The sequence below is a fragment of the Talpa occidentalis genome, unplaced genomic scaffold (genome assembly GCF_014898055.3).
Source record: "Talpa occidentalis isolate TD23 unplaced genomic scaffold, MPIMG_talOcc4v2.1 talOcc4.14, whole genome shotgun sequence".
NCBI lineage: Eukaryota > Metazoa > Chordata > Mammalia > Eulipotyphla > Talpidae > Talpa > Talpa occidentalis.
The window spans coordinates 86400919-86427354 of NW_023601433.1; the positions used below are offsets into that span (position 1 = coordinate 86400919).

At 57.6% G+C, this 26436-nt stretch overlaps 1 protein-coding gene across 15 annotated transcripts in view; it reads right to left on the bottom strand.

Annotated features, from left to right (window-relative positions):
• The window catches only part of KDM2B (lysine demethylase 2B), a 108084-nt gene that overhangs the window by 6635 nt on the left and 75013 nt on the right, over nucleotides 1–26436 (bottom strand). For 6 of the 15 annotated variants that reach the window (XR_008551891.1, XR_008551889.1, XM_054695366.1 and 3 more), the window contains exons 13-23: nucleotides 12357–12581; nucleotides 7461–7604; nucleotides 6261–6348; nucleotides 5882–6150; nucleotides 5585–5698; nucleotides 4949–4987; nucleotides 4183–4856; nucleotides 3505–3668; nucleotides 3259–3420; nucleotides 2500–2718; nucleotides 1153–1345 (exon numbers count right to left, since the gene is read on the bottom strand). Coding sequence is in view for 13 of the 15 variants with exons in the window: in XM_054695366.1 (XP_054551341.1) it covers nucleotides 1164–1345; nucleotides 2500–2718; nucleotides 3259–3420; nucleotides 3505–3668; nucleotides 4183–4856; nucleotides 4949–4987; nucleotides 5585–5698; nucleotides 5882–6150; nucleotides 6261–6348; nucleotides 7461–7604; nucleotides 12357–12581 (2280 nt within the window). In the remaining 2 variants the exon portion in view is untranslated. Of the gene's footprint in view, nucleotides 1–17; nucleotides 1046–1152; nucleotides 1346–2499; nucleotides 2719–3258; nucleotides 3421–3504; nucleotides 3669–4182; nucleotides 4857–4948; nucleotides 4988–5584; nucleotides 5699–5881; nucleotides 6151–6260; nucleotides 6349–7460; nucleotides 7605–12356; nucleotides 12582–26436 lie in introns of those variants that run through there. The other 9 variants (XM_054695363.1, XM_054695375.1, XM_054695374.1 and 6 more) reach the window with 5 other exon arrangements.

Below are 26436 nucleotides of genomic sequence, written 5' to 3' on the forward strand. Positions count from 1 at the left end.
AACAGAAACCCTCAAAATCCAAGAGTGATTTTTTTTTTTTTTGTACAATTGTTTATACAAATTCAACAAAGGTAAAATCACATCAGGGAAGGTCTAGGAAAACAACGCCTTACAACAATGGCACTTATGAATGCAGAACTTTACAACTAGGAAATAGCCATGTTTTAAACCTTAAACAGGAACTCAACTTACACTCCGAAGGAGAGGAAAACAGGAAAAGGCTATGTTGGATCATTTATTCTACTTCTTGACTCACTGTATAAATTAGATCTATGTCGAGTACAAGAGCTCATGCTGGAGCAAAACCCTCCTGAGTGCAAAGACTGATGTCTGAATTTTGAAACTGAGAAAAAGGTGAACTCTATACAGAGGAAACTTGGCGCAGTGTCTTACTTTGACTATAATTTACATATATCCACAACATGCTTAGGTAACTTCTTGACGTACAAAGCAGACTTGCAACTTCCGGCTAAACATGCTTTTAACTGGAAGGCCTTCGCCTGTTTTGTCAGATCTGGGCACGTGTGCAGATGGACTACTTGTGTCAATGAAGTACAGGTTAAGTTCTCTCCGATCTCAAGGAAATCAGGAAAGTTGGCAATCTCAAAATAATAAAAACACTGGTATGCATTCAAACCTTGCATAAATAACATTTTAAACAATTTGTACAAAAATAGTTCTGCATAATGTAAGATGTAACAAAACCAAAGAAAAATATAAGTCAAGGGCAGCAGATGTGGTGTGTGGTCCACTGTATGTCGACACCGAAAACCCTGGCCTTGCAAGGAACGAGGTGTCCAAAACGAAAACACCACCGCCAACAAAACTCCTAAGCTCGTGCTCCAATAAGAGAATTTCTCCCGAGTCCACCTTCCTCTCCAACAGGAATGTCTTCTTGGTAAAGGCCTCCTTAGAAATGGTCCAGAAAGCAGTGCAGTTACAACCAGAGAGAGCACAGGAAAGCGTCCGGCTCACTCACGCCCGAAACAGGTGATGAAACTGCGTCTCCCCCGGCAAGACTTGCAAAATGGAATCATTCTGTGGTCTGTTGTTCCAAGTTCCAAATTGAAAATAAAACCCTAGTTTTGGTAAAGTCTTTTGCCTTCCCCGCCACATCGCCCCGCCCCCCCCCCCCCCCCAGTATTTACATACTTGTCCTTGGACTAACTCAGTTTCTGCAGGAGTTTTTCTTCCACTTGTCCAAACTGGACACTCACAGACATTTCGGCTATGAACTGCTCACAGCCTTCCTTGGTGACTTGCTTGCAGTACCTCAGGTCTATATGACAGATATTGCCACAGCGTTTGAAGAAGGACAGGCACTGATCAGTAACCTTATTGCAGTCTGCGGGGAAGAGAAAGCAATGTGAGGTGGTGGAAGCGCGGAGCTCGAGCACCCCTCAAGCTCCTGGGGCCTGCAAGGAGCCCCTGAAGCCCTAGGAAAGCTGTACTTGCTGAGTGGAGCTCTTCGAACGTTAATGTAGCAACCATGCAGACTGTTCCCAGTGAGTCACTGACAATCATCCCACACGTCGCCTCTTTCTGTGTCAGCCTCTCCCCGCAACGGGTCTCCCGCCTCTCCTGCTCTACAGAGACAGGAGCAACGACACCAAGTAAGCTTGTAAGTCGCTCTCCCCTCTACTGTCCCGCTGCTGAAAACCTCCAGGGGCGTCACTGAGCACCTATCTGCTCATCCCCAGCTGCGTTCCAGGGAGCGCTGGGTGCGGTGAGAACATCTGAAGGTCATCTTAGGGACCTTTGCTCATGCAGGCGCAGGCGCAGGCACAGGCACAGGCACGAGACGCTTCCCTGCGCCCTGTGCGAGGCCAGCGTGCGAGGAGGGGCTGGGGGAGCAAATTCAGAACTCGGAATCCGCCGCGCCTTCACCCTGTGACAGTCTACAAGTGTGTGTCGATTTGTACTTGGCTTCTGCCATCCTCTTTTCAGCCAACCGGGGCTCGGCCCGGGGCAGATGAGTGACCCTTGTCACCAGCAACCAGCACCGCACTTTCACTTTCCCGCCGAGTGGGAATAAAGGCCTGAGGGCAGCCCGCAGGACGCACAGGCGCCTGTGCCGTCTCCACACTAGCACGGTCCGCGCCAGACAGGTGGCGCAAGGCAGTATGGTCCACCCCGCCGTCACCAAAGGCCTGACTGCCGCCACGCTAGTCACCCCTTTCAGAGTCGCAGGGGTGACTCTGGAATCTCTGCACAGACACTCACCAGTCCCAAGACGCACGTTTCAGACAAGGCGAACAGAACCTGATCTTCATGAACTGGGGCAAAGTGGCAAGACACTGATAGAGACGCTTCAAAGATAACATCTGTTTTCGCAATGGGACCCCCCTTAATCTAATCCCTCAAGTATTTCCCCCAAATGGCGTTCTCGAGGGCAGGGTCACGCGTGTCCTCACACCCAACATGGCAACATAACCACGGACACGCAAGTATCGCCCAGCGTGGAACCCCCAGCCCCCCGATGCTGGCCGCCTGACTGACCTGACAGGTTGATTTCAGTTAAGGAGTCCCGGGTGGTGGTGCCCACAGCGGTGAGCAGGTTGATGGACTGGTCAGTGACGTGGTTACAGTAACTGAGGTGGAGCTTGGAGAGCAGGGGCATGTGGCGTATGATGAGCCGCAGAGAGGCGTCCGTGATGTCCAAGCCCGCCAGCCGCAGCTCCACGATGTTCCGGAGCTTGCTCCGATTGTCCATCTGACCTGCGGGGCAGGGGAGAGGGCGCTCCAGTGCCTGGGACGGGCACTCAGGCCTCGTCCAGCCATTGAGTGCCCCCCGCCCCCACAGGCCAGCGCTAGTTCTGATATTTAAAAATCGGAAGGTTCCACATCACATTTTTACACTTCTAGATTCTCAAAAAATCCGAAGACAGAGAATCACTGAGCCCACATCTCACCCGGCCACCCTCGGCCGACAGAAGCCCAGTCTGGATCACCACGGTTTCCCGTCTATGTGAGCTGGCGAGGAGCGTGGCCCCCACAACTGACCTCAGTGGCCCCCCTTGTGAATTCCCATCCAACCAAACTGACCCAAATGCTCCCGGAGGCTTGAGGCCAACGGAGGGCAAACCAAGAGAGGAAAGTCAAAGGCACGCAGAGCCCACGCAGCCCCTCCGCGCCGACACTGGCAGAGCGTGGCGGCCGGGGCCTCTCGCGTCCTTTGGAGACAGGCGGAGGCCAGGAGGCCTGAGGATGCGCCCAGGGGGAGCGGGTGGTGGAAGCCCGAGCACCCCGCTCACTCACCCGGCCTGTTATCTGTGGGTGGGGACAAGAGGTCCCGCATCTGGGCGTCCTTTAGTCCTTCCACCCACTGGACATCCAGGGTCCGGAGCAGCGGGCAGCTGGAGCTGCAGAGGGCTGAGACTGCGATCCACGAGCAGCCCGACAGCACCAAGTCTCGGAGCCCTGGGGGCAGAGAAGGGAGCGGCGGGTCAGGTGATGCCCCGAGCCCTCACTAGTGCACACTCGGGGCCGTGGCCCGGTGCTCACCAGGCAGCCGGTTGATGAGCCAGCTCAGCTGCTTCTTGGAGATATTGGTCCAGCTGAGGTCCAGGGAGACGGGCTGCCGCCGGATGATGCCGCTCAGCATCAGGGGCGTGATGGACTTGCAGTGGTTCAGGTCGATGCGGGTCCATAACCGCTTATCGCAGCACCTAGGGGTAGGCCCGGCAGAAGGGGCGCTGTCAAGAGTTAGGAGCCCCCTGAAGAGCTGTGGCTACACCCACCACCTACCTACTTCAGGGGAGGCTCCTTGATCTCACCCTTGGGATCCTGCCATTTAACTCCTAACTTGCCTCATTGAATATCCAGGCCTCTGTCAGGACCTCGCTGGGGGCTTTGCACTCCAGGCCTCGCGCCCATTCAGTGACTCGGCCAAGGCCAGAGGGCCATGGAACAGCGGAGCGCGGCTAAGCGCAGTAACCACTTCCCGCAGGCCACCCCTGTACAGACAAGGGCTGCCCTTCTGACAGGACCACAATGACTGCACTGCTGGGCCCGCCTGCGCTCAAGGGGCCCAATTCAGCTGTCCCGGCTCCAGAGGGTAAGGCCTTCAGGAGTGATGCAAATGCCCACCGCACAGGGCACCTCCTTGGTCTAGCCCAAGCCCAGAGCCCCACGGGCTGCCCCTGGCGGCCTCCCCGGTGCCACGGGGCCACCGCCCCTCACCAGCGGTTCCAGGTCCTGCAGACCCGCATGCAGACGCACAGGTCTTGGTGGCTGAGGTAGCTGAAGACGGCCATCCACACCTCCCGGTGCATGACGTGGGCTGCCCCGTCATCCAGGGGCAGCGAGTCAGGCGGGGGGCTGATGGGGGGCGGCCGGATCACGTGTCGCTCCATCTGGATGCACTTGGGCGGGGACACGGAGGGAGGGGGCCGGGAGATGACGCGGGGCGGGCTCCGCAGGCCGGGCCCCAGCTGGTGCCGCAGCTCCCGGGGGGTGCCGTTGAGCCCCTTGCTGAAGCGGTGGGGGCGCTCGCAGAGGCCCAGGGGCCGCTTGGGCTCCTCGTCGCTCTCGGGCTCCGACTTGATGGGCTGGTGGTTCTCGTTGGCCAGGCTGCTCTCCGTCTTCTGGATCTCCTGGTTGAGCTCCTTGCTCAGCTCCTTGCTCAGCTCCTTGTTGGGGAGCCGCCTCTTCCGGCGCATCTTGACCTTCTTCTTCTCCTCGGGGCCCTCGGCGCCCTCGGTGCTGGGGCCCGCCGTGGGGGAGCTGGAGCGGGAGTGGTCGCTCTCCCGGGTCTTTGGGGGGGCCTCGGGCAGATCATCTTCGGGCTCTTGCTTGAAGCGCCGGAGGGGCTTGGCGAGCGCCATCCGGTCCTCCGCGTTCTTCCAGGAGCGCCGCTGCGGGGGAGGGCGCAGTGAGGGGGCAGGCCCGGGCCGTGGGGAGGTGCCCACCCGGGCCGGGCCGGGGCGAGGCGAGGGGAAGACGGTACCTTTTTCCTGAAAAGCTTATCTTCTTTGCCAGGCTTGAGCTGTCACGGGAGAGAAAGGAGGCAGGGCTTGCTCCGGGGTCGGCGGGCGCGGGCCCCGCCAGCCCAGCCCAGCCCGGCCCGGCGGCACAGCGCTCAGCGGGGGCTGCAGGTGAGCGCGCGCCCTGCGGCTCCTGAGCGGGCCCTGCCTGCTGCCTTTGAGGAAGGGGCTGGGGTGGAGGCGTGCGGCCAAATGGCCTCCCCCAGCGGCCCTCCCGCCCTCCCCCGAGATGTGCCGCGGCCGGTTCGGGCCCGGCTGGGCCCTGGGAGCCGGCCCGGGCGGCCCGCGAGCCCTCGCCCTGGGCCTGCCTGGCCCCGGCCGGCCGGGCGGAGACGGCCGGGCGCCCCCTCGTGGCCGCCGCGCGCAGGGCAGGCAGGCGGGGCCGGGCTCCGGGCTCCGAGCTCCGGGCCCGCCCTGCCCGCGGCGGCCGGGAAGCTGCCCCGGCTCCGCCGAAGGGCGGTGGGCGGCCGGGCCGGGCCGGGCAGGGGCCGGGCTGCCGGCGAGCAGGCGCCTGAGCGCGGCCGCGCGAGGGCTCCGAGGGCCAGGGGCGGCGCGGGGCCGGGACGGACCCCGGGGCCTGGGGCGGGGCGCGGGAGCACCTGCTGCTGGAAGTAAGTGAGACTGGATCTCCACCAGGGGCTGAGGCTGCTGCCTAGAGGGGGCCTCGGCGAGAGGTGAGAGGAGGAACCGGGGGACGTTTGAAGCGTCGAGGCCTAAAGGGGTGGGAAGAGGAGTGACTCGCAGGCGCGCCCCCTCCTTGCTTTTGGGCCGGGCTCTCGGGATTCAAGTGACCTGCTCCGGGCAGCTCGAGGCCGGGACCCCGGGCCCCGCCCCCGCCCGGCCCCCCGCCGACCCCCGCCGGCCCCCCAGCCTGCGCCCCCCGCCCCGGGCCGTACTCGCTTGCGTCCAATCAGCTCTTGCGGCTTCTCGTATTTCCGCTTCCGCCGCAGGTGCCCATCGTCCGACTTTCGGCGCAGGATGCCGTCGGGGGGCACCTTCTTGGGGTGCTCGTCCGACCTGCGCCGGGGCGCCTCCTCACACTCGCTCCTCCGCTTGGCCGGCTCCTGCCCGTCCTTGTTGTCGCGGTTCATCTTCTGCTCCTTGAGCAGCGAGCCCGGCAGGTTGGAGGCATACTTGAAGCCAGGGCCACGCTTTTGCTTGTAGGCCAAAAAGAGAGAAGCAAGAGCGCACTGTATACCGCGGCACCCCGCCGGGCCGGCGCCCTCGGCCAGCCGGCGCCCTCCTCCCCGCTGACCCCGCGGAGGGCGGCACTCACTTTCCCGGTCTTGCCGGCGTGGTTGCACTTCGGACACTCCCAGCAGTTGGGAAGCTCATCATTGACCACGCCCTCCGACTCCTTAATCTGCGAGGGACACAGCGCCTCAGCACGCGGGGAGGGGACCCGACAGCCCGGGCTGCCAGGCACACACCCCCTTCGCGGTGCCATCGCTGTGCCCTCTTTGGTCCAAAGAAAACAAGAACGGTTAGGACAGGTGGCTCTGGGTGTTCAGGGCAGGGTTCAACCCCGATCCTGGGAACCTGCTGCACCTCTGTGGGCCAGGGCTCGTCTGAGACGGCAGAGCAGGTTCCCAGAGTCCTGTGAGACTCCCACAGGGCGAGCTAAGTAATTAGCCCAGGGCTGGGCGCACGGAAAGCTCCCAATAAATTGTTCAGGAGCCTGTCCTGGGTGCTGGGCGTGAGCAAGGCAGATGTGCCCGGCCCTGCCCCTGCAGCCTCTGCTCTGCGGCAGCACGTCACCAGGAGATTAACACCACAGTCTGGCTTCTGAAGTCAGGGGAGAATCACAGCACGCCCTCCGGAGTGTGTGTGGGAGCATGTGCATCCAAACAACCCCCATTACTGCCACGGCGAGGCAGCCTGAGAGCCGAGGTGTCACTTGGGGCGGGTCTGTGCTAACCTCTAAGCCACAGAGCCACCTGGGCTGGCACGGAGGCGGCAGATATGAGCACCTTATGAGCACCTTCTCCTGGGACGGAGGCTGTGTGCCGGCCCAGAGCCATCTCTTCCTCAAAGGTGTACCCTGTCACCCACGCCAGGCAGGCCCAACCCAGAGGTCCCCTGCCCTGCCCTGGGCACACCAAGGGAACAGGTTTCCAGCACACAGGAATGGGAAAGCACCATCGCTGTCAGAGACCCGCCCCACCCAAGCCCTGTCCTCCCAGAAGCCCCAAGCCAAGACACCAGCCAGCAGCCCAGCCAGCAGCTGCTGTAGAGTGCAAGACAGCGGTTTGTGTAGGCTGGGACTCGGCCCTCTGTGGTTGTGAGGTGTTGGAAGGGTGTGCTCATTCCCTCAAAGGCATGCGTGGAAGGGCCCAAGCTCCTGACACACTGACTCCCCCAGGCCCGGGGGTCCTCCAGACGAGGAACCTAAGCATCTCCCACGTAGCACCCCCAGAGGCCCGGGGAGCCTCCGCCCGGGTGGGTGGTGGAGTCAGAGCCCCAGGGGCTGCTCACCTTAAGGCATCCAGGGTGGATGATCTCGTTGCAGATGGAGCACTCCATGAGCATGAGGTTGAACTTGCCTTCCTCCTCCTCCACCGTGTCCTCCTTCCCCGCCTCGCCGCACACCAGGCACACGGCGGTGTGGGGCAGCACTGGCTGCAGAGCGGGACAGCACAGGCGAGTGAGCAGGCCTGGGAGAGGCCGGCAGACCAGCCTAGGCACCGCCCATCATTCACTCGTTCACTCTCTCATACGTGCAGCACCACCCGTGCGAGCCGCGCACCGCTTGCGCGCGGGGAGAGAGCAATCACTGAGACAGACACAAACCCGTCACCCTGAGATGGGGGCAGAGGGAGGGAGACGCATCAGAAACAACAAAGTCACATGATGACGATGAGGGGGGACAGGGAAAGCATCAAGGGCCAGGGTCTGGGGTGCAGGCTGGAAGGGGGCAGATCTGTAGTGTGGAGTCAGGGAGACCTCACTTGAGGAAAGATCTGAAGGAGGTGGCGTGAGCACAGCCCACCTCTGTGAGGATCGAGGCTGCACCTCACTGTAGAGCAGGGTGCCTGGGCTCCAGGGTCCCCGAGGCCTTCCAGGGAGGCCTGAGAGGCCCACCTTCTGGGGAATGCAACTGCCGGCCTCACCCACTGTGCTGACATGGAGCCCGACAGGGCAGGGGCTCCAGGCTGGTGCTGGCCTCACACCCACGTGTGAAGTCTTTGATGAAACAGCAAACATGACAAATTTTATAGAAATGCTGACCGTGAGTATCCAGCCTTTAATATTCCGTGTGACATAAGAACTTCCCCCATGGCCGAGGCCGAGGCCATGGAAGGCGAGGATGTGGCTGCTACGCCATGAGCTGAGCCAGCCCCTTCTCCAGGGACATCATTTGTGCTTGAAGAAGTGGCTGATTTAAAAAACAAAACCAAAAAAACTAACCCATGAGTCCCAGCATGTCTTGTCAAAGATGAAAGTCTGTCACTTGCAGAAAAATAAGTGGCAGCATTTGTTGCCAATGATAAAATTCGAGTTTTCAAGTGGAAAATCAGAATTTTGGAAAACTTATATTAGCCACCACAAGCTGGGCAGCTTCCCAAGAAAGACTTTTCTGACGAGCTGGCTAATGATGTTAACACAGAACTTTTTCCATCTACATGACGTGATGCCACGTGCCAGTATCTGAAGAACCCACAAAACTTGCAAGCCAGTATTTTCCAAATGACCAGCGCTGGGGGCTAGAATTCAGCAGGAGCGAAGCAGTTATTCAAAGGGCAAGAAGACCAATGAATTTTAATGTAACAGTTTGAAAAGTTCATGGATACAGTTTCAAATTCCAGATTGCAACTAACCTTTAAGAAACTGAAACCTGTTGAGTTCTGGGGGCTCTCAGGAGAAGCTCTGAAAGGCTATTAAAAGTCCTCCCCCTTTCCAACCACAAACCTGTGTGAGCCCTGATTTTCCTCCTATGGACCCTTCAGAACAACATCCCACAACAGCACGAACACAGCAGCAGATAAAAAAAGCCCTGGGTCCTTTCTAAGGAAGCAGACGTGAGAGATTACAAAAATAATCTAACAACCCCATCCATCCCACCCATCTTTTTTCGGTTGGGAAGACAGACTTTTCATTATAATGTCATTTTGTTAACATGTAGTGGGTTTGTTATTTTTAAATGAAGTGAAATAGATTTCAATTATTACAGCAAAATTAATAAATAGCCCACATAAAAAAGTTCTTCGGGATCCTTATGATTTTTAAGCGTATAGGCCGAGGCCGAGGCCCCGAGTATGCGGCCGGGAGACTCACACTACACATGACAATGTAGCCGGGTCCAAAGGAAACACACCTTTTAAACTAAGTTAGAGGCAGGTCAGGTGAGCTGGGACCATGCACGCCACTGATACATGCAAGTCTGTGCAAAACTGTGCAAACAGCTGAAATCAAATAGAACGTGGAAGGTAAAAGCCATCATTTATTTGACAAATGCTTAAGGGCCACCTGCCCGAGCCAGAAGCAAGTGACAGAGAAGGAGCTGTAAGGTGGAAATAGCTACCCGGGGGGTTGGGGCAATGAAGATATATGGCACATGGCACTGGAGTTGCAGGAAAACATGGAGAAGCTGCACGCAGGTGTCATCAGAGGCAGCGGGGCTGATGTCTGGTAGACCCACAAGATGGAATCGGGGTGCTTCCGTAAGAAGGGTCCTCTAAGAGGAGAGACTGTTGTGAACAAGGAGAGAGAAGCAAGAGCTGACACACATGTCCTGGCTGCAGGGATCGGACTGGGCTGTGTGGGGAGCACTGGGGGGCAGGGGGCAGCCTGGGATGGTCCCTGATGGGGCAGGGACAGGAGACTGGCCAGGTGAGGAGAAGCAAAGCTGCCAGAGAGCCAAGTGAGGGAAGCCGGGCCTGGCACTGCCTGGCAGGAAGGGATGTGACAGTGTGGAGGATGCCTACTGGTGAGGGAGCAAAGGGAAGGCTGGCCCCGGGAAGAGCTAAGAGGCTAGAAAGAAATGAGGCCAGGCTGCATGTGGCAGACGGGGGCAAACATGGCAGGAAGGTTCCTAACTCTGAAGAACGGCCGGAAGAAGGCAAGAAAGGTCTGTGAGCCAGGCCAAGGTGACATTTGCTATCAAGTCCAGAAACAACGTCAGGCTGGCAAGGGGGAGACACACACAAGTCAGTTTCCTTCCCCCAACACTCGCTGTGCAGGCACCAGGCCAGGCATCGGCATGAAGCGGCCGGGTGAGAGCAGAGACAGGTTCCTGTAAGGGGGCCAGGGACACCAGGGGTAGAAGAGAAAATCAGGCTTGCGAGGAAGAGCCAGTCCTGGGTCACTGCCACATGCCAAGTTTTTGGCGACACTTGTCAAAAACCAGCAGTCCCTACAGATGACCTGTCTCAAATGCGAGCAGAACACGAGTCCCACAGACCCTGGCTCCAGAAAAATGCACCTCCCTGCGTGCAAACAGACAAGACGCTGTATTTGGGAGCTCCCAACTTCTCTGAAATCCATCAAAATCACCTAAGGAACAGGAAACAGTTAGAAACACAGCAGTGACATGTAAAGAAGGCAAAGGAAATAGTTGGTAGAGCACAAAGGCAACCCGCAAAAGGTGTTTACAACCATCCACATAAGCTGCTGATGCCCAGAATGCGCAAGGACCAAAACCATCCAATTTAAGATGGGCAAAGGGTTTGAACAGACGTCTCCAAAGACTTGCAAGTGGCCCATGAATGTAAGAAGCTCAACATCACTCACCTTCAGAGAAACGCAAATCAAAACCCAATGAGCTATCACCCTGTCCCCATGCAGAGCCCCACTATCCTTCTGCCACCCCCCACCCCAATCAAACCCAAAACAACAGAAAATAGCCAGTGTTGGTGAGGCTGGGGAAGCTCGCATGCCTGTGCACTGTTGCTGGGATGCGAAATGGAGCATCCTCTGTGGGAAACAGAAGGGAGAGTCTTCGAAAAATTTTAAGTACAACCCCCGTCAGATACAGCGATCTCACTGCTGGGTATTGGACCAAAAGAATCCAGAAAGGACCGAGGAGGCGCCGCCACGTCCGCCACAGCACGCTCCACGGCAGCCAGGAGGCGGGGGCAACCCGAGCACCAGCAGAGCAGACGGGTGTGCACATCTCTGGAGTACTACTCGGCCTTCACAAAGAAGGAAACCCTGTCTCCGGCTACAGCATGGGTGGCCGCGGGGGGCACGATGCTAAGTGAAATAAACCAGTCACAGAGGGACAAGCACTGCCGGATTCCACAGCATCTGAAACGTCATGCTCAAAACAAAACCAAAGGAAAAAGGAAAAAAAAAAGAAGAAGAAAAAAACATTTTAAGTAGAAAAAACAAACCCATCGAATAGTCATCCTGGTAGACACGGAAAGCAGAAAGGCAGCTGCTGGGGCTGGGGGCAGGAGAAAGGGGAGCGGCCGAGTGGATATAGTTTCAGTTTGGCAAGATGAGAAAGTTCTAGAGATCGGTTTGCACAGCAATGAGCACATAAATAATGCGACTGTTCTGAACAGTTAAAAACGGCAAAGATGGTACATTTCATAGTTTGCGTCTGACCACGATACAGAAAGCCAGAAAGAAGGCAACACAGCCACGCAAGCGGTGCGTGTGGCGGGGGAAGGGGAAGTGCCTGGGCCTGACGGGGAGCAGCCGCCACCGGGGAAGCCGGATGCCAGGCAGGGTTTGGAGGAGCTCCCGGGGCCAGGAATCCCGTCTCTCCTGCTGAGCCTGCTTTCCCACAGGAGCAGAGAGGACCCTGGGGCCCTGGGAGTAGCGCCCTAAGGAAGGCAGAGCCTGTGGGTGTGCGCGGGGGTGGTGCCCGGCAGACCCCAGGGCCGTGCCAAGCTGCTGAAACTGCGTCCACTGCCCTTTCCTGGGGCAAGGCCAGAGGGGAGGCTTCTGTAGGCGCTGGCCGGGTTGCCAGCGGCCCCTCGCCCAGACCCTATAAATCAGCCGTCTCGGTCTGGGGTAGCCCCTCAGGAGGGCACTGACCTTCCGCCCAGACCTCTGACTTTGAAGGCAGGACAGGAAGGAAGGGAGGGCCCGGCACCCTCATGCGCTGGGCCATAAATGCTGGCCGTGAGGTCACAGGCAGGACAGGCTGCCTGACATCTTTAACGGCGGAGACTTCAAAGTGCTGGGTCGCTCGGCAGAGGAAGGAGTCCTTGGCCAGCAGACCCCCGAGAGAGAGGACCCGCGCACGCGGCGGGAGCACCCCGTCCGACAGTCTGCAATCTGAACACAGCACTGGCCCCAGCGCCTCCCCTCCTGGCAGGGAGCACCTCCTGGCGCTTCGGCAGCCAGAACATTCTCTAAGCAGAGGGCGAGGATGGACTGCGCGGAGGAAGAGCTGCCGCCTCCGCCCGGGGCTGCACTCACCGCAATGCACTGCCTCATGATGCAGCTCTGCTTCATGCGCCCGGGGCCCCCGAACTTCTTCATGTCCTTGCAGAAGTGGCACTCTCCGCACTCCGTCCGCAGGCAGGCCTCGCACTTGCGGCATCGCGTCCGGCGCCGGCGAGCTCCCGCCGTCGTCCGGTTGGCGGCCAACTTCACTGAGGAGGCCGGGCCCAGCTTGCCCTTGGGCCGACCTACTGCCCGGTTCTGCAGGAGAACAGACAGGCTGGTGAAAGGGGGGCGGGTGGCAGCCAGACCCCCGTGGAGGCCAGGAGTTGAGCTGTCCGCACCGAACAGGAGACGCGTGGCAGCCTAAACCCAGCACCTCAGGATGGGACCCGCCTTGAGGTCATCAAATGAAAATAAGGCTGACTGGGTGGGCCCTGGTCCAACGGGACCGGGGGGCGGGGGGTCGGTATGCAGGGGACCGCACCAGGCCCCCAAGCGGCACAGGTAAACACGGGCGAGGACGGCCACGTGGCCAGCGCACCCAGGGACGGGACAGCAAGGACAGCCAGCAGACACAAGAAGCTGGAAGGGGCGAGGCAGGACCCTCCCCAGAGCCTGCGGAGGGAGCAGGGAGCCCCGATGTCAGGTTTCTGGCCTCTAGTGCTGTGAGAATACATCCCCCAGTTCTGGGTCCTTGGTCAGGACGGCCCCAGGAAGCGCCCAGAGGCGCCAGCGCAGGATGCCCCCCTCCTCAGCCAGGCCCAGCTATTTGTGTTTCTCCAGAGAGGCCTGCGAGGCCACACCGTCAGCCTCTGTTCCCTCTGCCAGGGGAGCATGGACCCCTCCCCATGCCACGTGGCTAAAGCCGCTCACCCCGCGAGGACTGGCTGACATGCTGTGGCTTTAGGCAGCCTCCCTGGCCACCCTGCCCTGGCCTGGGGCACCTCCTGCAGGCCCCATCATGCCACTCAGCCAACCATTGTTTCCGTGAGGGTCTCCCCTGTGGTGGGGGCACAGGCCATCAGCAGGGGCGTCTCGTGCCCAACTTTTCGGCAAGATGGTCAGCAGGCAGGACAGCTCGATCTACCATGCAGCCCCAGAAGAATGCGGTCAGGACGCCAAGGAACCTCATCCTCGGAGAGCTCCTTGCACATGGGCTCCCAATGCTCTCAGCTGGGGCTTGGGGGGACAGTCGGAACACAGTGAGGGGACAGCGAGGAACACAGCAGGTGCCACATGCTCAGTGGGGCCGGCTAGCCACAGCCCGGCCTCAGGGCCCCACCTCCTGGCGGCCAGCCCCCGGAGGGCCCTAAGGAGGTCCCTTGTCTACTGAGGAGCAAAGTGGAGAAGCAGGAGGGCCAAGGGTGTCCGTCTGCAGAATCTTTCTGCATCACCCGACCTTGCGGGAAAATGGTTCACCCTCTGCAGGAGACGTGCTCACTCTGAAGCCATCGGACCCAACTGACACCTAATGCTTAAGCCCCTTCTTCAGCCCAGCCCCTTTCCAGTTCTAGCTGCCGTCACACAGGGAGCCCCGGCCAAATTCCAGACTCTCGTTAACTCCCAGCCTGGCCCAGAAGAGCAGTCATATGACCATGCAGTGCAGGGTGCCCCCTTCCAGAAACACTGTACCCCAACACCACAGGGGCTGCCCGGGACTGGACGGCGACACAGCCTCCCCCCAGGAGCAACGCGTCACCGCCACCGACACGCTTCGGGGGGGGGGGGAGTACACCACCCCCTCAGCACACACCCTCCTTTACTGCCCCAAGTGGATCCTGCCCTCAAATCTATTTTCCCAACAGCCCCAGCAGGCAAGGCCTCTGCCCCACAGGCCACCTTGGGAAGCACCATGATGGCGCTTTAGCCCGTTCGACTGCCCTGAACTTGAGAGAAAAGGGAGGTGTTGGGCCAATTCCACTGGCCCATCTGTCCTGCCCTCCTCGCCCAGTTCCCTGCCCTGGTCACTCCCAAGAGCACTGGACACTCCAGACACAGGCAGCAGGGCCCACCCCTGTGGCAGCCTGGCCAGTGGCCTTGTCACCGGGGAGGGCACCCTAGCTGCTGCCTGGGAAGAGGCTGCTCCAGCACAAGGAGCCCCTCCTCAAGGCCCAGTGCACCAGTCCTTACCCACCCCAAGCCCAATGAGGGCTAGGGAGCCCCCTAGCTGTGCACACAGGAGTTCTCCAGCAAAAAGGCTTCAAGAAGAAAAATCAGCCACCACATCCCTATGTCAATTCAGGTCAGGTCTTGCTGGCAGATCAGCAGCTAAAAAAAAAGACCAGTGTTCAGTCTTTGGATTTGTGAGGCGCACGTAAGGGACCACGGGCCTGAAAATGAAGCAGCTGGCCAAAGACAAGCGGGGAGGGCAGGCAGCCAGGATGAGGATGAGGGCGCCAGAAGGCGGGCACTTGCCACACGCCGCTACTGGGTTCATCTTTTTACATGTGACATCACCAGCTCCCCAATAGTGCCGCTGCGGGAGATGCAGTTTCTCAAATGAGCTAGAGCTGGAGTGACCTAGCCAAGGTCAGGGAGCCAGCAGGGCCCCTGCACAACCCAGCCTGGGCACTGAGCACCGCAAGCACAGTGATGTGTGGGTGAAGTGGGGTGAGAACCCCCCGCAGTCCACTGGAACTGACCACTCAGCCTGGAGGGGTTCAGTGAACGCCAACCCCCTGAGGACGAAGGCACCACCCGGAGGCACAGAGATGGCACATATTTCCTGAGGAACAGGCCCCAGGAAGGTGTGTCCCTCTCGTCAGAGCCCGAGACACTTTCCGATTCTGCCCCAATGAAGAGCACGTGGCCTGTTACCAACTTGGCCCTCGAGCCCCTGAGAAGATGCTCCCCGGTGAGCGATTCTCAGAGCCTCGAGCCAAATCAGAGAGTGTGATGCAAGGTCAGCTTCCAAGGATAAAACCAGAGGTGCGGGCTCACCGCTAACCCTTGGGGCAGGAGGTGCCAAGGACTGAAGACAAGTCTAGGAGTCCGAGTAGTCAGGAGCTCAGGTCCAGCGGCCACCACACCTCTGGCCTTGCCAGCCAAGAAGCCAGCGTCTCCCGGCGCATGAAGCGCAGTCGTGACTGAGAGACCAGCAGGCTTCCCGCCTCTGGAAAACACCAAGCTGCCTGGTTCTTGACAGCACCGGAAACACCCTGGCAAGGACAGCCCCAAGGAGAGGTATGAGGAGCAGCTGTGTCTGGGCACCTTGTTTCCGAGGCCCTCTCATCCAGCTGCGGAAAGAGGCCAGAAAGGCTGCCGCTGCCCCAGCACCGGGGCCGGCCCGGAGGAAGCAGGCAGCTGCTGCTCGCAGGGGGTGAGGGTGCTGCACCAGAGAGGCAGAGCCCTCACAAAGGCAGTGGGCAAGGCAACAAATGAGAAAGCCACCGGAGGGTCTCCATCAGGGAGGGAGGCCAGCCGGAGCCCCTCGTGTTGGCACAAAGCTTCTACCCTATGCTCTTTTGGGCACAACCTAAAGGTTCACAGCCAGTACTAAATTCCTCCCCCTCCCACCTCTGCCTCCGTGCATCAAGTAACCACTAAACCTCTGTGACAATCACAGCGTGAAAGGTTCTCAGCCCAGAGAAACCAGGGCATCCCCTGACTTCCACTGACAAACCAGCATCCCAACCCCAAGGCCACTTGCTGATTTTATCAGCCCAGGATCCATGTCCTCAGCTCCATCTGGTTAGGAAAATCCAGAATCCACAAGCCCACACACCAGCACACAAACTGTAGTATTCCCACATCTTTTTTCCATCAGCAACTCAGAAGCATTTCTTAAAGGGAATCCTCTCAAGACAGTTCTTTTTATTCATTCCACAAAATTTCACTGAGTGCCTCCTACCTCTCAGATCCTGTTCTCTAGAACAGGCAGAGGCAGAACCTCGTATCTAAAATACTGAGGTTAAAACTACTTGGATTGATCCAAATTAGTGAAAAGGCACCCGTCTTCATGGATTGAGTGAAAATACTGTCAAGATGACAATACTCCCCCCAAAGTGAGCTATAGACTCAACTCAGTCCTATTCAAATCCCAGCTGGCTCTTATTCAGAAATTGATGAGCTGATCTTAAAATCCATATGCAACCCCAAGAGACATGGAAGGGCCAAACAATCTTGAAAATGAAGAACCAAGTTGGTGGACACACATTCGTGATTTTAAAACTTATTACAAAACTACAGGAAACAAGACAGTGTGGTAAAAGCAGGAAGTGGCCTGTACACATGCAAATGAATGAAGCTGGACCCCTACCTCACACTATACATAAAAATTAAAAAGGGGATCAAAGACTTAGATTATAAAACTCTTAGAAAAAAAGTTAGGATAAATCTTCATGCTTTGGATCAGGCAATGGTTTCTTGGACATGACACCAAATGCACAGTAACAAAAGAAAAAGATGAATGGAAACTGGACCACAAAACGAAAAACTTTTGTGCCTCAAAGGACCCATCCAAGTGAAAAATCCCACAAAATGGTATCAAATATTTGCATATCACATGTCCGGTAAGGGACTAGTATCCAGAGCACACAAAGAACAGTGACAACAGCAATTAAGACAAATACCTCAATTGAAAGAAGGGCAATGAATTTAAAAAGACAATAGCTCCTCCTTCCAAAAGCTATCAAATGGGAAATAAGCACGAGAAAAAGAGCCCAGACCACCAGCCAACAGCGTGGAACCTGCACCAGAGGAAAAACGTACCCGTGGATTCGATTCGCCTTCACTCAATCACCCAAGTGTTTTCTGGCTGTGAATGATGTACCGCGCTCAGGGCTGGAGCTGCAGAGACGTGATTCTGACTCTCATGGGCGGCCCCAGGGAGAGACAAGTGACCACATCAGCACAAGGCAACACCATGGGGCGATGATGATGATAGCAAAAGCTAACATCTGTCGAAGCATTCGCTTCTCAACATTCATATCAATAACTGACGAGGTAGGCATTCTTTGCATTTAGAAATGAGGAAAAGGAGGCACTGCACTGCACATTAAGTAACCTGCCTAGTGTCATTCAGTCAGTAACCAAGAAGGTGAGATAAGAACCAGCACAAGCATGATGTCCTAGAAGAAATGCCTCGTCTCACTGGGCAGGAGGTTGGAAAAGGGTCACAGACACAGAAGGTGGGGACCGAGGTACATCTGACAGGGAGAACAGGACCCTGCAGGCCACAGGCAGGGGTGGGGTTAGGGAGTGCATGCTGCAGACAGAAGGAAGGCTAAGATAGAGATGTGAAATTACACCATACATTCAAGGGACTGCCAACAGCATGATAGGCCTGCTGGAAACCAGCCCCTGAGGCAGGCGCCGGGCCTCACACCAGAGAAGAGACCAGTCTTACCCTGCAAGGTAAGAAGCAAGCACACCATCGTTTCTGGCCAACAGCATGGGCGATGACTGTATTTTGGGTGGTGGGCAGTTGAGGATACTACAGCAGTCCAGGCCTAAGAATATGAAGGCATGAGTAGAAGCCATAGAAGGGAGGGTGGAAGGTGACAATCCAGGAGATGTTCAGGAGCAGACCTAGTTTCAGAAGACCCAGGAGGCAGGCTGGACATGAGGTGCACAGGAGTCCTGGGAAAATGAGGGTTCTGGCTTGTGCCAGGGGTGGGAAGAGAACAATGACTCCATTGTGGATACGTGAATCTGAGGGACCCATAGGACATCCAAGGAAGATGGGGGCAGGCAAGACCAGCGTGGAGAGCTACACCATCAGGAATCGACATCACAGCATTCAACTAATCCACGAGGATGTCCAGGGAGAACGGCACAGTGAAGAGACAGTCCCGGAGAGGACCTTCAAGACTAAGAATATCTAGATTAGGTGAGAAAGTGCAACCCGCTAAGGACTGGCCAGGGAGGCAGGGGACGCAGCAGGTGGGTGTGGCATCACCCAAGCCAGGGAAGAGTGTCAGGGAGGATGGTCTCCAGATTCAACTGTCAAGAGAAATTGGTGAGAACAGGAAAATAATAAAACTCAACTGTGTTTTTATAATTAAGACAGTCCTAAGCTCCCCACTCACTACCCCTAGCAGCTGCACACTGACAGAACATCCCAAACAGCCTGAATATTTTGCCTTTGTCATGCTAACATTGCAATCTACTGCACAAAGTAGATCGTTTCAACATGTCTCCCCAAATCCTGACTTGATGGGCACCCCAGGAACAGCTGGGTTTTAGTAGTGTGCAGGCCCCAGAATGCACGCCTGTCGACTCCAGGGAGGCTTGTTTATATGCAGAGGGTGAAAGAGAAGGGCGTAAGGACACAAAGCTACCAGAAACCCAGGGGACGAGAGGCCTCTGGAGAACCTGAGGATGCTGAGGACCTTTTCTCTAGAAAAACGAACCTTAGGCACAGTCACAAAACTCCTGCACGTGCTTTCAGAAAGGTTCAGGGACCCGCGTCTTAAAACGTCCCCATGTAAGCTACAATGCAGAGACATGGTGGTTATGGCCACGTACACTTCTGAGAGATTATATCTGAAATACTTTCCTAGTTGTCACTTCTAGTATTTTTTAACAATTATTTTCACTTCAGGGGTTAAAATCGCAAGATAGAAGAAATTTTCTTGGGCCTCCCTGGTAGCGCAAGGGTTAGTTAAGCACAGCACTGTGAAGCGACCTGCAGCCTCTGCAGCACGAGTTTGATCCCCAACCTAGCCAGGGAGCTACCCACATGGCGCAGCAGACCTCTCCTATCTCCCCAATGCTCCCCTCAACAGTGTATTTCAGTAGATCTGCCTGTTCTGCTCCCCACTCTGTCTCTGGTGAATCCTCTCACCCCCTGCACCTCTGGGCTGTACCCCAGCTCTTTTATGCATAGATAAACCTTTAAAAAAAAAAAACCAAAACTTCTCGCTATCACTTTTCTTCCAGGGGCACCCCCGAGCTGAAGAGTCCTCCACACAGTTCACACTGGGAAAGCAAACGAAAGCCATGGGAGAAGGCCCAGGCGGGATGCACTGGCGGAGCACACACGGGGTCTTCTGCCAGGCACCTCACCTACCACCACCTCTTGCTCCCGACCAAGACTGCAGCACTGGGGCAGAGGAAACCCTGGCTGTGTTAGGAAGGCCTGAGGCAGCCAGGCCAGCCCGGAAGAACTGGCCGGAGGCAGCCAGATGCCACCAGGACTGGACACCAGCCTCGGCCGGAGGTGGAATGAGGGCAGACTCTGAAGGCGGAGCAGCTGCAAGCAGCTGGGCGAGAAAACCTGCATGGCCACAATCCGGGACTTCCACCTGCCTCGAAGGAGACGTGTTTCCAGCAGAGTGCGGGCTGGACTCTGCGTGCCAGCCCTTGTTCGGAAGGTACCTTTGAGCTTCGTAGAGGAAGTCTTTCCTCAGGCCCAAGAGGCCAGGAAAATTGATGCAGATGGGGTGGGAGAAGTGGGTGCTGTCGAGCCACGCCTGGGTGTCTGAAAACGCAGGTGGCTTAGCTGACAACCACCTTCTCTGTTGGGGTTACGGGGAAAATTGTTGCCCACGGACGTGGCTTCGATGGCCTCTCAGTGTACCTGAGTGGAAAAACCCGCCTTAACCTGAACAGGGGAACCTCGAGGCGCGTGCTGCTAACAACTCCAGACGGGCTAGCCCTGGGCTGCCTGGCGGAGCGGGAACCTGGCTCCAGAGTAAGGTCCTCTCGGCTGCAAGCCCCTCTCAGAAAAGGCAGGACCTGAAAACGTTTGTAAGCCCAGAGACACAGACGCGCGGTGGGAAGAGGTGTCCAAGATGCTGTCTACCACAGGCCCTCCATGTGGCCAAACTGAAAAAACAGAACAGGTACCAGAAGCCTCAATCCCCAAACACCAAGGCGCCGCCAAGGATGAGCCCCGGTGCCTGCGAACCACGGGCTGACAGACAGGGCCACGGCTGGCAGGGCCTGGGTGGACCCACGGGGAACTGAAAACCTCCAGGCCAGCAGCTCAGGTGTGAGCTCACGGGGCACCGTCCACGCTGCGCGGCCGCAAGTCAAACCTTCCCTCCCCAGACCACGGGGCTCTCGGGCTAATCCCAGCCACAAAACCAACACGACCCGGGACGGCCTCCCAAGGCACATGTGCCCGAGAAATACCCAGCAAGCCCGAGAAAACGCGACCATTTAACTTCATCTGCTAAACAAACCGCTTCCCAATAATACGTGCGGCACGAGCAGCGCAGCGCCCGCAGGGCCTCCCCAGTCGCGCCCGTGGGCGGGAGGAGCCTGGAGCCGCCACGGGTGGACGTTCCCCGACACCGTCCCTCCCGGGCGGGGAAGCGGCCTCCGGGCCCCTCGCCCGCCGCCCGGTCCTCGGCCCGGGCCGCCCGCGCGCCCCGCCCCGCCCCGCCCGTCCACGCGCCCCGCGGGTCCCACTCCGGCGCCTCAACTTTCTTCCAGCCGCCCCGACACCGTCCCCGGGGAGCGGGCCCGGGCGCACGCCCCGGCTTTGTCTGCGCCCCAGACCGCCGGCCCGGCTCGAGGCGGCCGCTCCTCCCGAGCCCCGGAGGCCGCGCTCGGCCGTCCGGGTCGGGGCCCCCGCGGCCCGGCCGGCGCGCGCTGCGGGCTCGCGGGGTTCCGGCTCCCGCGCCGGCCCGGCTGCGCCCCTTCCTGCCGCGGCGCCCCCGGCGGCGGCGCCCAGACAAAAGCCGGGGCCGTCGGGCCCGCGGCCGGGCCGCCCACCCCGCGGGCCGCGGGGCCGGTCCCGGCGCAACTTTGCGCACAGGGGGCGGCGGCGCGGGCCGGGCGCGCGGGGGGCGGCGGCGCGCGGGGCGCGGGCGGGGCGCGGGGAGGGCGCGGCGCCCGCAACTCGCCCGCGGGCCCGGCCCGCGCCCCCAGGCCCGCCCGACGGCCGGGCCCGCATTGTCCGCGCCCCGCGGCGCCGCCCGCGCCCCGCCCGCGCCGCCCGCGCCCGGCCCCGCGGCGGCGGCTGCAAACTTTCTCCGCGACGCCCCGGGCGGCCCCTCCCGCGCCCCGCCCGCGCCGACCTGGTCCGGCTCCGAGTCATAGTCGTCGTCCTCGGCGCTCACGGACATGGCCATGGCTCATGGCGGGCCCCGGCGCGCGCGCGCGGACATGGCTGAGCGGCGCCCGCCGAGCAGGCTCGTCGCCCCGGCCGGGCCGGCTCCGCGGCGAGCAGGGACCGCGCGCCTCGCACGCCCGCGCGGAGGGCGGGGGCCGGCCGGGCCGGCGCGATGCATATGCATGAGGCGCGCCAGGAAGGGGCTGGCCCGGGCCGGCGGGCCAATGGCGCGCGGCGGCGCCCGGGCCGCGCACAAAGGGCCCGGCCGGCGCTGACACGGGGCGGGGCGCCGGGCGGCCCCTCGGGCCGGCGCGCGGGGCCCGGGGCGGCGGGGGGCGTGCCCCGCCGGGCCGCACATGGAGGCGGCCGCCGCCCGGCAGCGCACGCCCGGCCCGGGGCGGGGTCCTTTGTGCGGCCCTGCGGGGCGGCGCGCGGGCGCCCCGGGGCGCGGGTCTCCAGGCCGCCCCGCGCCGGCGCCAGGCGCGGCCCCGTTCCCCGGCGGCGGGCTCGGGCTCCGGGGCCCGGGGCTGGTGCGGGAACCCGGGCGCGCAGGCCCGCCGGCCTGGACGGCTCTGGGCGCCCCGAGCGCCGCGTCGCGGGCGGTGGGGTTGGGCAGGTGCCCTGACGCTGCCCAGGTGGAGAGGGAGTCAGCCTGAAAGTCGGGGTCTGCAGGCGGGTGTCAGTCGAGAGGGAGCCGGACGGAGAGGCCGCTAGAGAAACAGCCCTACAAGCGCTCTGCCCTGAGGGCGCAGGGCCCTGAAGGTGGGCGTCCCACCCTCTTGACAGGAACCCCGCCCGCCTCCCCCTGGTAGCCAGGACTCATTTCCAAGGGGTGAGGCCCTGCAGGCCAGAAGTCGGCTTTCCCAGACTATCAGCCCCCCTAAACTGGCTCAGAAGGGGAGGTTTCCAAATTCTCAAACCATGTGGATTCCCAGTGCTTATTCAGCCAGCCCTCGCAGTGTGTCTTACTGAAAATCCAGGTTGAGGCTCATATTTTTTAAGACGTGCACAGGGCCTTTAGGCCAACACCCCTTGCTCTGAAGGAGGAACTCTGCGACTATTCTCTACAATCACCAGTGATGTCACAAGCATCAAAAAACCACAGCTAAACTTGGGCTGAGGAACAGGGCGCCTGAGCCAGGCACCTGGCACATTTATCTGACTAGAAATGCCCAATTTGACACTGAACATGCTTTCCCATAGCTGCTGTGTCTTCATGTATAAAAGGAAAGGTTTGCACGCGCGCACACACACACACACCTGGGGATGGGTAGGTAACCGTTGCAAAGAGATCAGAGTCCTGCCCAAAAACACTAGCCGTGACACCTGTGATCACAGGCTGTCACTCAAGCCCAGGGTACTGGCCACAAAATCTACTGTGAGAGCAGAGGCCGCCCACAGGCAGGTCGCGGCCTGGGCTTTCCAGGAAGGCAGAGAGTGTGGTACAGACCTTGTAAATAAAAGTCAGGCAGCTTCGAGCAGGGAGTCAGCAGGAGTGAATAAACACTTTTGCAGAGGGGATTTTTAAGACCGTCTGAAACATATACAACTACTGATAAAATGCTACCCCTGCCTTGTAACTGAATCTGCAAGAGTAGAGATACCCAAATAACAGAAGGCATCCCACACAGCAAGCAGGACTTCGTGGAGATCTCTCCGTTACGTATCAGGAGTGCAAATGTATTTGGACTTGTCTTTGGGCTGCTGATTCCTTCGAGGACTCTCAAAACCTTCCTTCTGTATTTAAGGAAGTAAAGAGGCACAGCTAGTTCTCAATTATCACAGCTCAAAGAAGAGAAAGGGAAAGTGCTGATAAACAGAAGCTGCCACTAACACAAACTTCCTTCCTCCTGTCCTGCCACTTCAGAGCTAGAAGGGGCCTCCGCAGACCCCCTCACTTCACAGGTGAGGACATGGAGACCCAGAGAAAATTAGGAGGGAGCTCACAAGCCCAGGCTCTCCAACATAACACCACCCAGAGACCCCTGCAGGGTCCAGGCAGTAAACGGCAGCTAATGTTGACTAAGGTGATGCAGGGCTAGACCTGGTGCTGAGTGCGCTGGAGACTTTAAACAGCCCCTTGAGGCACAAAACCACCGTCGTCCCTGGAGGAAACCGAGGCACGTCGCCTGCTAGGAAGCAAAGGGACCTAGATCTGAACCTGTAGGCAGCTGGAGCCTGGGACCATCCCAGTGCTTCATGCCAGAGACGAGGGGTGAGGGTGCCAAATGAGATGGGTGTAATAATAACCCAAGCGAAAAACTCAGGCCTATGTTGGAAAAAATGAACAGCCCCCTTAGTAAATTTTGCTAAATCTGTGTACTCGGCTCAATGGACTTTGAAAGCAGGTGGGTACGGTCTTGGTAACCAAACTGCTATCTGATTTGTGGGGAGCCAGCTGTGGAGGCAGGAACGTAGGGTTAGTACTCAGAAGGCCCCCGCAGTCACTGTCCTCTCACCTTTCAGAAATTCCTCCCCTGACCCTTGCAAAGAGTTCCTTCTCTACTCCCTTTCATCAGGTTTCCTTTAGCAAACTAGTATACATGACTGTCTCACAGTTGTTTTGCATTAATTGCCATTAATTAATTAACTACTTAATTGCCAGCCCTTGTCCAATAGAACTGCCACCTTAAAGGGATGTACTTTTTCTCCCCCTCGGCCTCATCTCTGAGTGACTGTTAGATCTGAACTGGCTCCCTTAGCCAAGGCTCACATTCTTAGAAAGAGTTCCCAAGGCTGATGCCACCCGGGCAGTTGGTGCTTGCCCTGTGCCAGAATCCAGAACTTTCACCGTGTGGTGAGGAAATACACAAGACCACATGGAAGCCAAGGATTCCTCGGTGTCAGCCATCACCCCGGCATGATTCTGAACCACCCGAGATAGCAGGTATGAAAGCACCCCCAGGGAGCAAGAGAAAGCAGCCCAGGCTTGCCAAGGCCCTTCGTAATGCATGCAGTGGTGTGGACTTCTCCAGCAATAGAGCCCAAGCGCTCCAGTTATGTTATTATTTTACCGGTTTGCTTCTCTGATCTTCAGTAGGGTTTTCTCCCGTCACGGCAAAAGGATGAGAGTGACGTGTCTAATAGAATTTAAGTAAGAGGAATTTGGGGGCCCTTCCTGGTGGCTCAAGGGTAAAGTCTCAGCACTATGAAACTATCAGCGGCCACTGCAGCACAAGTTCGATCCCCAGCCAGGGAGCAACCCACAGGGTGCAGCAGACCTTTCCTGTCACCCCGCTGCTCCCCTCAGCAGTGTATTTCAGTGGACCCGCCTGTTCTGCTCCCCACTCTGTCTCTGGTGAATCCTCTCACCCCCCGCACCTCTGGCCTGTACCCAAGCTCTTGTATGCATAAGTAAGTCTTTAAAAAAAAATAAGACGAGTTTTTTGAGTTGTGTCACATAACAACTTAGGGCTGATTCCCAAGTTGCTTGGACAGAACAATGGTTCAAAAAGCAACTCACTGTAAGACAGACCAAAAGTCGCAGTGATTTCAGTGAAGGAAATGATAAAAGCTATTTAATTTTTGTCCCCCCCACCCCCAGAGTCATTCCACAAAATTTAAAAGCCACATATATTTGTCACATGAATCCGTTCAACACAGGATCTGGATCTTCTCTATCACATGGAACCCCTTTTCTTAATACCACCTCCTTACCTTCCCCCACCAACCAGGAACTATTTCCACCCACTGGAAGGCTGGGGCTGTGCACAGGGTATTTTTTTAAATTAACTAATTTAGCAGGTGACTGGCACTGATCTGAGAAATGTTAATCCCTCACCCACCTCATTTTCATCTCATTCACTAACTTGCCAACGTTCATTTCCCTAAAAAAATCAAGGTTGGGCGCTCAGAGAATCTGAACGAGACAAATGGGTTCACTTTACAATCTCCCCAACTCCTCGAAAATATAAAGGACTAAACATACAGAAGATGCCTGCAAAAATCCCAGCCCATCATGGGAATTTTGAAACTTCAAAATAATTTTTCCTAACACCACATCTCCCCTTTGGGTCCCTCACTCCCCAGAGCACCCATCCACACCACCTATCACACAATCTTCCAAAGAAAAAAACTGACTAGACTCCAAAGAAAGGGCCAAAGCCCAAGATAACTCCAAATGGGGTGACAAAGCCGACAGAAAGGAAGCAGAATAGGCATGAAAGTAGCTGCCCTGTTCACAAGAGCCAAAGGTGGAAACAACTCGAATTCCAGCCACTGATGAGTGGATGGGTCCACCGAATGTGGCATGTCCACACGATGGAATATTGTTCGGTCATGAAGAGGGAGGAGGTTCCGGGCAGATGAACTTGGAAACAGGTGCTGAAAGAAGCCAGGCCCCAAAGGACACATATCCTAGGTCTCCACTATTATAGGAAATGCCCAGAATAGGCAAATCTGTGGAGATAGGAAGTAGGTCAGTGGTGGTGAAGGGGCTTGGGAGCCAGGGGACTCGGGGAGCAACAGCTAATATGAACCAGGGTTTCCTGGGAATGATGAAAATATATTTGAATTTAAATTAAAGCGATGGGGCCTCCCCTGGTAGTGCAGGCGGTTGAGTGCCGCGCTGTGAGGCTGTCTGCAGCCTCTGCGGTGCCGGTTCGTTCGGGGCCGGCCAGCGAGGGTCCCACATGGCACGGCAGACCTCTCCTGTCGCACCCGCTGCTCCCCTCAGCAGTGTATTTTGTCAGTCCGCCTGTTCTGTTCCCCGCTCTGTCTCGGTGAATCCTCTCACCCTCCTGCACATCTGGCCTGTACCCCGGTTCTTGTATAATAAATAAATAAATCTTTAAAAAATAATAAATTGAAGTGATGGTCACACGACACTGAGGAGGTGCTAGATGCTACTGAGTTGTTGACTTTAATATGGCTATTTTATGTTGGGTGAATTGACCTCAATAAAAAAGCCTCTGTGGATCCTATTCTTATTCCCAAAAGGTAACCAGTTAGGAAATGTAGGTCTAAAGCCCACTGAAACGAACCAATCCAAACAGATGAGCATCTCTCTTTTTTAATTTAAAGATTTATTTTTATTTATACATAGAATAACTGGGGTGTAGGCCAGAGGTGCGGGGGGGAGTGATGGTGAGAGGATTCACCAGAGTGGGG